Source organism: Ooceraea biroi, chromosome 3, assembly GCF_003672135.1.
Source record: "Ooceraea biroi isolate clonal line C1 chromosome 3, Obir_v5.4, whole genome shotgun sequence".
Classification (NCBI taxonomy): Eukaryota; Metazoa; Arthropoda; class Insecta; order Hymenoptera; family Formicidae; genus Ooceraea; species Ooceraea biroi.
The window spans coordinates 3,588,783-3,604,525 of record NC_039508.1 but is presented as its reverse complement, the minus strand read 5'-3'; the positions used below and the strand labels follow the sequence as shown (position 1 = coordinate 3,604,525).

Genomic DNA, 15,743 nt, shown 5'->3' with positions numbered 1-15,743 from the left:
GTCTTTATCAGGACTTGAATAATGATTGCCGTTTGCGTTACCTGATTCTCAAGCAAACAATATTAATTCCTCATGTAAAATATTATGCGCTATGAAATTATTGTTGTCTATCAAATCCGGTTGCGAAAGGATTTTTAATAATTAATAATTTATGTATTTTTTGTTCGTGTTGTTACACTACTTTTTTAGTATATATTTTTCTCGTATTTTATACTTAATTATTATGTTAGCCACCACATAGAGATTATTAAGAATTGTCGATGTATAGCAACGTCTACAGAGAAAAAACAAACAAAGGAAAATGACACACTGTCATTTGGTTTAATAAGCTATATTCTTTGACAAGAGGAAATAATTACGGAGATGTATCTCAGAAGGTAGCATTATTAGAACAACATGATAGCGTTTCTTGGATTGCGTGAGTAGCTATACATAGACGATCATCAAGCTGTCTCACAGCTTTTCTAATTCCTCCAAACAAGGATACTATAATGTATATGCATTGCACAAAATATTTTCTAATTAATTAGGTAATTTAATAAAGCTGTTTTATCAATGTCCTAAATATATTCGCAGTACGTTATACAGTATTTAGATATATTTTTGTCGAGGTCGATTTCTTCGATTTTCCTACTCGATCAATGTATCAATGACGATTAAGATTAATGTTTGAAGTAGAACGGCCGTTTACGGGCAACACCGGATGAAATGGAGTTTTATCGTATCGCACTGTTGCAAGTAGAACGTTTTATTTCAAGCTCGAGAGCCACGATAAGAAGGAACAAAGACTCTTCGATCTTGTTTACCGTTCGATATTTTTATCTCTCTCTTGACTACACGTCGATTCAAATGCAGATTCTATAAAATTTAAAAATAACTTCATATTATAAAACTATACTAAAAGGAGGAATGAAGGAGGAGAGATCACTAACTTGACTGATATACTAATATTAATAATAACTTGATATTAATCCGTTGTGATATCCGCGCGCGATATAATGGGAACATTATCATTATCATCAACTCGTTGTTATCATGAAAAGATCGATTTCGTAAAATATTCTAAATAAACTACTGTTGTCAAGATTGATTTATATCGTAACGATCATTACTCAATATCCGTGCGTCTGTTTGCGGCTTCGCGTTACGTTAAATTAACACACTTTGGAGGCCTCGTCTGAAATGGTATGCTGCAATCGATCCTTGCAAAATTGCGGTTATTAATTCCGTTCGCTGTAACGTTGTAACACTGCAACGTCAGGGCAGCCGTTCTTAATTCGAATATTTCGAAATAACTTGCGTTATTTAATTATTAAATCAGAACGATCGATACATAGGATCGTACACCTGATACAAGTAAGGAATAAGAGGACAAGGTAATCATAGATACATATAATTACATAACGTTACTCAATTTTGTAACAGCGAAATTCGATAATACGAACGATAATTGCAACAAATATGGTGAGCACGACTTAATTTTCTAAGTGCAACATGTTGTGCTCCTGCAGAAATCGATTTCTGCTGCGAAAGTTACTGAATGCTATATGTGAACTATACTAAGCGAACTATAAAAAGAGGGAAAGAGGCAAGACAAATGCGACATATACGCAGTCCACAAATAATCGAAACATATTGCACTTCCTGTGTCGCGTATACCCTCATTGTAAAATATACTACAAAATGTCAGATATATCGAATAATATGACCGCAATACAAGGAGAGTTATAGACAATCGATTACGTGGCGCACGGTTGTGGTATGACTCTTCCTGTTACTATTATTACATGTACGATCCAGCAATACGTTGGTGCATTGATACCAGCTACAACAGGTGGCATTATTAGTTGCACTTGAATTATTCACGACAGTAGTATTAGAAAGTTCTTTAAATGTCTGCGTTTGAGACGTGGGCGAGCGGTGAATTAAAAGTGATCTATGGTACTCCAATTTGCTATTTTGCAACCAGACACGCTCAAGCGCCGACCAAGACAGTATTTTTAGTTAAATGAAATTATGGCCGCGATTTTTTAAGTTTCTCAGACAAATTGCGCGCTGAGAACTATTATAATTGTGAAAGGATTTTGCGTTGCGTTAACGGTTGCGAATAAAGATAGATTAATCATGTGTATATATATATACACGTAGTTATTTTACCATAAAAGTGCCACGTTGAGATTCGTTGCGTGAAAATCAAATCCCGACAGGCAAGAAATAGAGGAATAATGAAAGAATTAAGAAAAAATGAAACCGATGGTCGCTGATGTTTAATGGAGTAGTCGCAAAAATAGTTCGCACTTGTAACATTTGCTATAAATAAGCATAAAAATATATGATATATATATATATATGTACGTCTCGCCAATCTTGTCGTTTGTAAAAGTGTGCGTGTTCCATTTGTTGCATCGCGAATGCTTTGATAAAACGCACCGGACGAGCTCGTCGGAAATGTCTGTTTCGCGTCACGCGGCCTGGCGATGTCGAGCTATGTTATTTCGCGTATGCTACACTTATATTACATGTTGCATATTGCAATAAGAATGTCCGGCAATGCCCTCGGCTATGCGAGATTGATATGATTGCGTCTCCCATGTCATTGCGTCGCGTTGCAGAGCCGCAGCATCTCGCGCGAGCGCGCATTTCTTGGGTGCAATCAGCACGCGAGCGAGCACTTTCACCCGGTGGTCAATGTCATCGCAAACCAGTTTGCCATTTATCTCGCCCGTTTTGCCAGTTACTGACTTAATTTGCACATGTGAAGGCTACGAGAAAAGAAAGAAAGCCTTTACAAATTTCTCTGATGGGCCTCCGGACTCGAATGATTTTCATGTTTCTGCTTGTAAATATTGAGATTTAAAACAGGAAATGTATTCCACATGAAATAATATCGAAGTGACACAGTACTAAACGATTATCAAATACAGAAAGAAATTACGTAACGAAAAATAATGTACTACGGGATAAATCGATTTATTAAATTCACTATGTGCATTATGTATTATATATTTTGTACTTTTGTGTATCATGTCGTATATAGCATGACGGTTTTATTTATGAAGAACTCTTCCCGAGCCTTACAAGTGCTAGATCGATAATATATTCTGCTACAACTCGGAGAAAAAAGACACGTAGTTGTTTTACTTATAGAAGCGCCACGATTGTTGCATGAAAATCAAATCCCGACAGGGAAATAGAGAAATAGAGGAATAATGAAAGAATTGAGAAAAAATGAAACCGATGGTCGTCAATGTCTAATGGAGTAGTAAAAATAGTTTGCACTTGTGCTTATGATATATGCTATAAATAAACGTAAAAATATGATTTTGATTGTAAGGAAGGTTTAATGTCGCTTGTAATTAGCAATATTTACTGGAAACAGAGTGATAAAGTCTCAACCTATGTTTCTAATTGTAACATCGATCGAACAGTGAGTAATTATGTCTCCTCAATGATATGTCATTATTTTATGATAAAAAATTCAACTATGCATACAAGAATTCTGGAGTAGCATGAATCGAGCTAAAATCTTGCTCTTTAGTGATTACGTAATGAGAACTCAAAGCGAATGAGATTGTTTAAAAATACATTTGTTGTAATGGACTCATAAAACGTAAGACATGTCAAGAGAAAATGCAGTTCAAGGGCGGGCCATTCACGTACTATATGATTTACGATAAAATCTTGCAGTCTCACAATTTCGCGATTTCTTTTTGCATGGTATTACATCACTTACAATTAGTGTCACAATCATATTAAGCTAATGTTTAATTAAACTAAATATGAATATGTTCAACCTGATAGCAAAATCTTTTTATCTCTCTTTTTATAAAAATTTTGTAAAATTTATAAATTTAACTTATTCAATGGGAAGATCAACTTATCGTCTAAAACATATTAGCTAAGCATTAAAATTGTAATTCTAGAAATATTTAAGCAAAGCACTTTGTAATATAATATATTTGATAAAAATAACCTTAAACGCAGCTAATTAAAATTTATAAGTTACTTAAATAGAATTTAACGATTCCTAATAACCAATAATATTATATATTATACATAATAAAAAGAAGCCTTAATATTTTTTATACATGTTACATAATTATTATAAAAGCTACGGTGTGAGTCAGCGAATCTTATGTTTAATTAATCGCCGGCGCTGCCGGCATATCAAAGTACTAACAAAACGAACAGTCATCACAGTTCCTCGAATATCGATATTCTATGAAAGATGCACGACAATACGTAATCTGCATTACAAGAATAGAATGCGCGTGTATCGTTTGTTAAAAAGTGACGCATATTTTACGAAGCAAAATATGGATAATTGTGAATCTCCAAAGTTTACCGAGATTTAGTTAAATACAACAATAAAGATGATGCCTTACTGTGCAAACACAATCGTTCGAACGTACATGCTAAATGCAATAGAAAATAAAAGTATAAAAGTCGGTATATATTACATTTCTTGATGACACATTTTTAATAAACGAGGCTCACACGTAAATATCCAGTATAATCTACTATTCATTTTCTTCAAATAGCCGAATTATCCCATACTGACAATCACAGTTAACAAATAAACAGACAAGTTTACAGCGAGAGAAGACGGTTTCTCCTCTCACACATCGCTTTTATCTGTTTGCATTCAATTTAAAATCGAAAGTGAAAAACTGGCATATTTTAGCGCGCGAAGGGATTGGAAGACAAACAGGCTCATTGAGATACGGTCAGCATTGATTGCAGATCAGACTACATGGTGCTAAATAGAAAGTGTACTTACTATTTTTACGGCTTTCCCGTACTTTATATGTGAGGTCGGTGAACGCCAAGTCGACCGGTGGCCTCTTTGGCAGATGCGTGATGGTTTTTGGCTGCGCCGGCACAATCTGCAGCCGCACTGCCGAGTTCTTTCTGGATTGCAACAAGATTCCTCCATTGGTATCGTCGTCCGTCGAGCAGTTTCCTTCAAGCTTCATTTTTTCTTTTTTTCTCGTGCTTTTTTCCTCCGAACACGTGCCGGTCCGAGATCTATGTCGCTTTATCGTCGCACGTTTACTTACTAGTTCTGCGTTTCGAGCTATCGTTCAAGGAAAACCGCGAACGAGCATTCGTATGTGTTCACGATATGTTTCACCGCCTGCAATATTGTTTACGCTTATATAATGCAATGCACCTCGCTTTTCATGACGGCCTGATTGGGGATTCAGGATTCAGGACAGCGTTTTCGAAATGTAACGCTTTAGAGGGTTTATGAAATTTATGCATCTGCATGAAAGTCTCGATAATTGGTGAATTGTCGAGCTGTTTGTGAGACGAGTTAGAGCTGTAAAAGCCAGTTGAATGCGCTTTCTGCAGCCTCAAATCTTTTATTTCATCGTGAGCGACTGACGATTCTATATCGTACAAGAAGAATTACGGAAAATCTATTATTATATACGTGAAGTAATCGTAAGCAAGTAAGAGAAAGAAATTGCTTATATACTTATATCAGGACGTATAGCACGTATAAAAAAATGTTATTCACTTGTCAGACATAATTAAGATTACGATGTTTATATGTTTATACGAGATGTTTTGTACTTTGGTATAATAATAAGGAACAAGATATGTTCAATTATAATAACGTATAATCCACTCTGTCTGATAATGAGTTGTTAAATAAAATAAAACTGTATGTCCATGAATTTAATATATGCTTATCATCATGAAGTACTAAAATGCTAAACTAAAAATTACATAAAATATAATTGCATGTGACGCATGGAACGCAAGCAAAATTGTGCTGTAAATGTGCTATAAGCATAACTAGTATGTTAACTTTTTTCTCCCGTAATTTCCCTGTATATATCATATTTATAGCGTTTTAAATGATTTTTTTTCTTGTTTTTATTTGCGATGTTAATTTTACACGATAAAAATATTTAACTCTATTTATACAAGAGCAAGCGTATGAATCGATTTTTTTTCTTTACAAGAAAAGCATTTACATTATGTTTTTTAGACAGAAGTTTAAAAGATTAATTCTTTGTTTTTGGAAAACGACAAATTCGTAGTAACACGACATCGTAAAACGACAAATTAAATTTTATCGTAACACAAAAATTATCTAGACAATAGTTCATTTTTCTATATCACGAATTTCTTGATAAATCTCGTAATAAAAAATTGCTCATTACTGTTGATCACAAAATTTTCCTTTATTTGATATAATAAACCGAACCTTTCGTCTTGACAGTGTTACTTTGTATGGTGTGTGATTATCGAAATAAAGAATGTCCTCACGTCGTGTACTCCGCAATAGAAGGAAATATATATATATATATATATATATATATATACACATATATATTATATATCTTCCTCAAAATCTGAGAAAAATAGTTTGAAAAAGAAACGAAGGAGTATTTCTGTACGAACTGAGTCTTACATCGTTCGGTGCGTACGCGCACTTGTTTGTTTCCCTTTGTCAGCCTCGGAATTTCTCGAGCACTGTTGAAGTCACTTTTAAAGCGCAACGGAGCGCATCTCGAGTTCTGCTTGAAACAACGAGGAAATGTGATCCGCGACGCAATGTCTGATCCGCGCGGGTGCACGTTACACTGCGAACTCCCGAGCGCGAGTGACGCGCTCTAGGCTGGATTGTACTTCGATAACAAAGCCCACGGAAAAGCCCGGTGGGGAAAATCGACGAAGTCGCTTAACAATACCCCCACACACAAGCGACACACTTGCCGCGACGGCACGGCAGCGACTGATCGCGAGTTTAAAGCCGTGGCTACGTCACCATTGACCGCCGTCGCCGCTGCCGCGTCCCTTTTTGTCTCTCTTGCACCCCCTCTCGCCCGCACCCGCTATCGCCCCGTCCTTTTTCTGCCGTGCGATCAAGAAGGAAGGCGCAGTCGCGATGCACGAGAACAACGCCGTCGACAGAGCAGCTTTGTGGAAGAATACGAACAACCGGTATTGATAATCGAGTGATATATATGTGTGTGCCGGGAGGTCAATCGTTCTTCGATTTTTCTTACGAAATGTCCTTTTTTTGGGAGAGTTTAGTCTGGAATATACCGTGAGATCCGTAATTGGGAATTAAAAAAAGAGATGATTGATTAAGAGACGGTCTCTTACGCATCCGTCATCAGCGAAGGCATGTGGCTCTCCCATGACAAATAGTGTTGCAGTGGATCGCTGCTAAAACGATAATTATATGTACCTGTATCAGTGTTTAGTCTGCGTTCATATCTCGTCGACGAGAACTAATTAACACCGTCTGACGACGGTGGATAATGGCTTCCCAGTTGAATATATGTGGCACAGCGATAGGAGAAAAAATCGGCACAAAAAAGCGCAGGTCGGGTAAATTTTTTAGGATACGGGACAAAGTGCGCCGCCGTATAAATTCCAAGCTCGTATCGAAGTGTTTAACAGAGATAACGTATCACCGTACAGTTCTTGCCGCGGTAAGAGTTCTCATTAGAGCCGTCATTCTCATTTGTGACTGCGAGACGAGACGACATCGTCCACGAGCATTCTTCTCGTTTCACGTAAGTTACGAACGAGATCTCGCGCTCATAAAGTTGCGATTTGCAATAAGAAAGGTATTGCGGGATTGCGATCGTGTTACTTTTGAAAACTTTTCACAGCATGCATGGGGTTCTACGTCATGCGCTCATTTGTAATGCGGACGAGAGATGTATTATAGATCGGACGTCATAGCACCATTAAAGAAGAATAGTATTTAACATATCGACATAGGTGCACGACGATTTAGGATTTAAAACCTCGATAGATCGATAGATTAACAACGATGGTTATCATTGTTTAAAAGAGCTGCTGAATCAAAGTGAACTAGTTTAGGTTTAATATCGCTATTGTCGATGTTACTTATTGATACAACTATTTACTTCAATGCTATTGTTAACTGTTGTTGAAAATCTGACTATTTTAATGTGTAATAATGTTAACCTATATTGTGCGATAATATCTTTTTCAGGAAGAATATCTTTTAACGCTTTTTTATATTTATTGAACTAAAAACCTTAAATATTAAATTTGAAATTAAGATTTAGCGTCTCTGACGTTAATTGAAATTTGTATATTCCATACAAATGCGCGAAGACCGGAAAGCTAATAGTTAAGCGCTGATTACAAATTGATTCAAGAGCGAAACCGTTTTACGTCACAGCCCGTGTGTTCATTACATGCAACTTAAATTTTTTGCGCGTTCGATCAGACACAGTAAGCTGTTACGGTCGGCATAACAAGACTTCGGCACATTGCTGACTGTGTCGTATCACGTTTCATAGCTATGTCGCGTGGAATGCAAATTAAAAAATAAAAAATTTTTTTACATCGACAGAGATCTTTTATTACCTTAAATAGTAAAAAGAAATAAAAGTCTTTCCTCAATATCGCGATAAAGAAAAAAAGAGCCATCGAATAATAAGGAAACAAACAATTACTTTATAAATTAATATAACGCGAAACAAGGATGAACCATTTTTCATAAACGGCGAGGAATGATATATCTGATATATTTTTGATCGGTTTAAAAGGGTGATCGGTGATGATTATTGTTTATGCACATTCGCAATTAATTATCGGAAATCGGAAAGGAATACAAAGTCGGCAAATTCCCGGCAAAGCATGAACGCATGCAACGAAAGTCCGATTCAGCAAAAAAATGCGCATAAATTTACATATGATTCCGTAGATCGTATTTAGCCGAGAAGTATTGCATTGACTATTTATAAAACGCATCTTAAATTCCGCATTAAATTCTGCACGTTGCATGAGATTCACGTTCTTTTCGCTGAATCGCTAAATATTATTATCTTCGTGTACACGCATACAACATAAAATGCATCACATCGTATATTGTTCTTGTTAAAACATCCAGAGAAATATCCAATTATAAATCGAATTGAGACCGCAACACCATCCAAATATACCATAACAGTTTGATTCTATTTTCTCATGATATTCTCGTTAATATAATTATAATAATGATCCTTCTCTTTTAAATACTGCGGAAGAAAGCAAACTGGTTACCTGATTCAATTTTTTTTAATTTCAAAACATTATATTTTGTCTCGAAGGAAGAAAACTCAGGAAATTGAGAGCAAGTTATGAATTTCTGATTATCAATTAGTTCGGAATATATATTGTAACGAATAATGACTCCAAGCACGTTATTGCGAACGTGACTCTTTTGTGAATGCCAGTTTTCTTTTTCTTTCTGGAAATCGTATAGAGCACGATCGTATCCGGAAAGCAGATTGCGAAGGTTGCAAATTAAATTACTAGATAATGTATAAGTAAAGTATAATTTTCCTTATGCTTCCTGAAAAGCAGCAGTGTAGAACTGTGGATAGAAAATTATAGCTTGCACAACAATTTGAAGAAGCGAAGAGTACATAAGAACCATTCCGCGTCATACAAATGAGGACTACCTGTCCAAGTAGATTTCACCATAATTACGTACGATTAAATAGGTTAATATGCAATTAGATACGTTTATCTATCAAGTTTATTCGATACTTGAAGAGAAATCTTGGTACATTAGTTCTCATTTGAAAGTAAAATTTTATATTCAAATAATTTTTAAGTAAAATATTTTGTAACATATCAATTATGAAAGGGAATACTTGTTTTTGCTTTAATAATACAGCATTTCAAGATCCAATAACAAGTATAATTTTTTATCGTTCTTTGTACGAGATGTAATTAGTACACGTAGCTATGACATCATCATTTAATTAGATAAATCAAAGTCTCTGCGAAGTCACGGATAATTGCCGATAATGTTCTTCGAATGATGCAAGTATTTATAATACGGAGCATCGAAGTAACGAAGTAAAGACGTCAGTTGTACAATAAAAAGCGCAAAGTCCGCACAAACGAGTCACCAATGAACGTGATAACGGTGGCTGCGATGAGGAAATATCTCTTTTAGAACTTTTGCTGGCGCATTTACTTGACCGTAAATTAACATGCTCTTTGTTCCCATTTGATATCAATGATGATAGAGTAGTGATAATAGCGTTAAAATTGATAACGGCGTTACCCGTAACGTGTCGTTTGTATGCGATTGACCAAACTCAGAAACGCGCGAAATGGACGGTATATTTTGCCGAATAAATTCAGATAAACGTTCGTGACGCAAGAAAAGAAAGAAAACATTTTGTTGACAATCTAAAAGACGAAAGGATACTCGTAGTGACATATTTAAGTGAAGATAACGTTAATTTATTCTTAGCTGTCCCCGTGAACCACCTAAATTAGAGATGATACAAACGCGCAATGAACTTTGTTTGACTTGGATAACGTGCATCAAACGGAGAGTAATAGGAAATATGATACTGTAATTTGAAACAAAAATTTCGTAAGCTGAATCAATATCAGTAACAAATATTTGTCAGACACATTTCTATGTCATACATCACGACAATTATATCAATGTAAATTAATGGGTTATTACGATATTATTACGCGTTTATTACGTTAAATGTGTATTGTATTTCTGTTTATATTATTATTAAATAATAATTAAAAAATTATTTGTTAGATAATGAGTAATTAAGTAATTTTTCTGACTTTAAGTAATGACGTTAATAATTTTTTTGCATCCTACTATTCCGTTAGAAAAAAAACTGGTTATGATAAAAAAGCGTAAGAAATGCAGAATTATCTACATGTCGATCTGATAAAGACTTATTCCTATGCTATGAAATATTATAAAAACTGAGAAATGCAATTGAAATGATTTCTCATTAACTGTTCTTTGTATATGTATGTGTGTATATGTATATATATGAGTCAAAAGGAAAAGATGTTCCATGATGATTTGCCAGTCATAAGCCATAACCGCGAGAAGCTCGTAAGAAAACTCATGTCGGTTCACATTGACCTCGGCACGAACCGGTTTCCGCAGTGGAAAAAGAAAAATCGCGGATAGCAATCAAAAAATGTTTTTGTGCTTACATTCAACGATTTAAGGTCAACTGGCTTTGATACATGTGAATGTTGCAATCTCACGCTGTGAAAAGATATAATAAAAAGAAAAAAATATATATATGTGTGTGTAATAATATATATTATACATATATATATATATAATATAATATATATATATATATTATATATATTATACATATATCACTATAATTTTTAGTTGTGTAAAATATTATATATTTCATGAGTTGATCCCATAAAATAAAAAAAGAAGATTGAAGTCATTGCACTCTTTTGAGAGTCCGTACATAGAATGCAATACATAGAATTTCACTGGAAATCTCGTGAATGATGAAAAAAAGAATTATCTTAGAAAGGTTAAGAAAACATATGCGTTACTGTAATTACGTAAGTATAATTATGTAAATAACATTTAACGTTATCGTGCAATGAGATAATATCCATTTTGTTTTCCCGTATATACGTCTTTTTTACGTAAGTAATATATCATCAGCATTCCCGTACTTGTTCCAATAGTTGCGTAGAAATTTCCGTGATATCTCTTGTATTCGTCCGAAGATCAACTCGCTGCGGATGAGATAATGCGGAACAAAGTATCGAGTATCACTTGTAGGCATAAAGTTCTTTATTGGCAATGGCTAATCGTATTCGTATCGTATATTCTAGCGTATAGTCCACGTATGCTAATTAATCTTTCTTTTTTAATAATATTGAATTTTGTGATACAACCCTAAGGAGATCAAGTGCACAATCTCAAATTTAGTATTAAAGATTAGCCCATGAGAAATTATTTCAATTGCATTTGTTAGCGTTTAACATTTTATGGCATATATTTCACATTTTTCACATTTCACATGGCATATTTCATAAGAATACATCTTTATTTCATTGTCGGCACGTTGAATCATTTCGCGTTTCTTGCGTTTTTTTGTCGCAACCAGTTTTTATGGAATGGAGTAGTATAAAATGCAATAAAAAATTACATAATTACTTGTTACGTAATAATTGTTGTTCAATAATAATGCAATAAGGATAATTACGTACAAAAAACTATATAATTTCCGAGAATTTAAGACTTAGAACATGTGAGAAGCAATCAGCAAAACGTGACAGATACAAAGTTCAAATTCCGAGGCATCTTGATATGTCCCTGTTTTGCGTTCGTGATGATCATCAGCGATAATTCATCACCGATATCGATTCTATATCGATATGATTGCAGAAAAATTCTTTCTGACTCGTTGATCAAAGTTCATATCTTGTACAAATTGTATATTTCACAAACTATGAGCTTTCAGAACATATTAATTTGTTTTTGAATTTGAAGAATAATATAAATTACATATTATTTCCCGTAAAAATTGAATGTTATTTCGATGCTCTGAAATAGAAATTATTAATTACAAGTTTGAAGTTTCGTACTTGTTCTATAGTCATTTTCTATTTTAATCTTTATTGCTTAATCAATTTAGCAAATATTTACTTTTGTTAAAAAATGTCAATTCCAAAGTACTTAAAGAGCAAGGTTCAGTTATCAATTGGCATTTGATGGCAAACACTCCGTATGTCGTGACGATTACGCGATTAGACTAACGAACGTCATAAGTGCAACGATACGGTTCAACGAAAAGAAAAGGAAAACATGTGTGACAGTGAGGGGTAATCCGATAACACTGATTCAACTACAATGACAATAATGATCGATATTGCATAAATATTATTCTAAATGTAGCAGTTTGAGCGAGTGCATTGCATCGTTTTCGCAGCTCATAAAATTGAGTTTTGCAGGCGATTTTCGTGAATGCGTTTGTTAATTCGAATTCGTTTCTTGAATTTCAGGTTGCGTTCATTTATTTTAGATTCGATTATCGTAATGCGACAATCCGAAACGCATTTTTATAATATGAAGCTTGAAGGATTTCAACTGCAAATTTCTACTTATTTTAACTTACGAACTATGCGCATAATGTACACATTATCTCAGAAAAGTCACCACATACACACGCAGAATATGAGATGAAAATATATAATTTAGCTAGGAACTTACCTATTAATCCCATTAATTCCATTGATCCCATTGATCAATCCGTGTTGTTTACTATTTTTCCCGCCTTCCACCATTGTGACTATTCCGTTGCAATATTGCGAATGTTGATCGATTTACTGCAACTTATTGCTGTACGGCTGAAAGTTATGAAATTATTAATAATCAACTCGGAACGCGATTAAATTAATATATTCCTCGAAAGTAGAAAGTATGTCATAATTATAACGATGTAAATAATTTACTTATTCGTTACTGAAATATATGTGTATCCGAGCAACAATAAATGCAAAAAAAACTAAGATCTCGAGAGAGACAAGTGTATTAGAGACACATTTACATAATTATATGCGAACAAAAGTTGCGCAAAGACATTAAAGATGATTCCTCTCCAACAATTCCCTCTTTCCCAATCGAGTGCAAAAATTACTTGATCTTTCAAGGTTGATAGTACAAGGAAAGCTTATCAACATCATAGATAATATCATATTTGCGTACTAATGCGACAATCCGATGTTGCAACTTATACGCAAATAATAATGCGTGTATATAATTTTATTCTCATTTGCATTAATTAATTAATTAATTCGGCATTTATATTATACGATCGATTAAAAGTTATGTATTATCAAACTGTAAACACGACGAACGTGTTTATTATAAAGATTCGCTGTCGACAGCAATTTTGATTGCCTATTTCTCCATCGATTACTGAAACTCGTCAAAAGCGTACAAAGATCAATTTACCTGCGGGTAAATATCAAGGTTTTTGGCGCGAGTTTTTCGAAGTTGTAAATGTGTTCCAGGTACTATTAAAATTCTCCGTTAGCTGTAGCATTTGAAAAGTATCTGAAAACTTTTACGTGAAATTATCGAGAAAATGCGCCGAATATTTTACAGAACGAGATCATTATAAGCCGCAGTTTAATTACAGCGAGAATATTCCGATAGTTTCTCGCGTAGCGTTTCTCACGGCATTCCGATGCATGCGTTTCTCGCGGTACCATGTGCAACGTGCTTCACCGACCAATATAATGGTAGAGCTATGCGAATACCGTTGCAGCATGGCATGAGTGTATATAAAGGCTAAACCATGCCAGGCCAGGAATAATCCGTCGCGCGTATTAGGATGATAATGTAGAATACACGTGCAGCTTTCACGCTGTCTTGTCATCACGTTAATTTATTCATTTTATTGCTTTCGTTACGAAATCAGTCGTTATCAATTAACTAATTAATCTCGAGCGATTGCCAATTATGTCAAGGGTCTCGAATGATTTTATTAAGCGTACATATAAACCGTACACTCTCTCTTTGGACACATTATATGCAAAATTATTAAAGTATGCATGTAACAGCTAAATATTCTTTCACGCAAAGTTTGTATTCGCATGTACTTGAGATTATTTCATTACTCCATTACATATTTCATATATATTTCGCCTTCTACAATGTATACGTTTTATTACATTTTCTTAATGTCACGCAGAGATTTTTACTAAATCTTCATTAAAGGAATCCAAGAAATTCGCCCAACGAACGGCTGCGATTTAATAATTATAATTACCCAAGTGAGGCGCATGCACCCCCGCTGTTCGCGAATCCTGCTCCAGAAGCACCGCCAATTGCTGGCCCGTTGTGTCGTGAAGACGAGAGATCTGCGGCGCAGACGGCACTCCACGCGCGTGTCAATTCGCGGCGCGACGTCAAACTAAACCGACCGATCGATCGTGCGCGATCCCGTGCCTTCTAATTTGCTCGGACCAGCATCCCCGTTCGCGGACAGCCGAAGCGGATTGGTCGCCCATAAAGCCTCCTCGACATCGGAAACTTTGACACTCGCTCGCTTCTCTCTCGAGAACCCCACCAGCCGCGAAAGACGGACACGTCGCTCGTCATTCACGCACTTCCTATCTCGCAACTGTACACGCTCGAGTGTTAATCTTTAATTGCGCATCTGTGTGCGCGTATCGCACACATGGCGGATGCTCGCTGGACGGGATGCGAGTCAGCTGACTGACCCCTGCTTCACGGTGTGCGTGTACGTTCGTACACGCGCGAGAAACGTGTGGAGCTATTCAGCTGGAACATCGGAGTCGGTAACTTCGTTACCAGCTGCTATCACGATGACGGTGCACGTGTGCTTGATGATTATTTAGAATAAAGTTTGTTACTTGCGAACAGCGCAGCTGCGATGAGTAATTAATTGAGATTGATAAAGCTCGCTCTTATCGATTATTCACAGCTAATTAAATAGTGATCATTGATGTGAGAAAGATAGTTGGTTTTTTTACTAGTAAACTGTAATTGCCGCTAAAAGTTTGTCCTTGGTCAATGCTTGAATGAATTGATAGTTAAACTTTAAGGTGAAAAAATTACACGACGATGTGCGTTAAAGTAGTCATTGCTTATCAACCATCGGTGCGATCGCAAACTGCTAATAAGAGAGAGATACTCGCAAGTATCAACTGTAGACAAAATAGCAAGTACACAATGCAACTTTGCACATGAAATTTCGTATAAACATTGTCTAAAATAATTATGATATTAATTAGACAAGAAATTTTCTTGTTATCCTAGATTCTCTTGAAGGATTTCTGTAAATAGAATATCAACTTGTTTGTATAACGTGTAGGACTTCTGAAGATTCCCAGATTACGTAGATCACCATCTTGAGGGCGGAATGAGACGCATTGCTGGGATGGCTAAATTTAAACACAACTATTCT

The 15,743-nt window shown here is 35.3% G+C and overlaps 1 protein-coding gene across 2 annotated transcripts in view; it reads right to left on the bottom strand.

The window, feature by feature from the left end:
* The window catches only part of LOC105281393 (ATP-binding cassette sub-family G member 4), a 29,270-nt gene extending 14,237 nt beyond the window's left edge, over window positions 1-15,033 (bottom strand). Inside the window, exons 1-3 of one of the 2 annotated variants that reach the window (XM_011342612.3) lie at window positions 14,583-15,033; window positions 13,019-13,155; window positions 4,781-4,911 (exon numbers count right to left, since the gene is read on the bottom strand). In XM_011342612.3, the coding sequence (XP_011340914.1) occupies window positions 4,781-4,911; window positions 13,019-13,092 (205 nt within the window). In that variant the 5' untranslated portion in view covers window positions 13,093-13,155; window positions 14,583-15,033. Of the gene's footprint in view, window positions 1-4,780; window positions 5,138-6,427; window positions 6,782-13,018; window positions 13,156-14,582 lie in introns of those variants that run through there. The other variant, XM_011342613.3, reaches the window with a different exon arrangement.
* Between the last annotated feature and the right edge of the window lie 710 nt (window positions 15,034-15,743).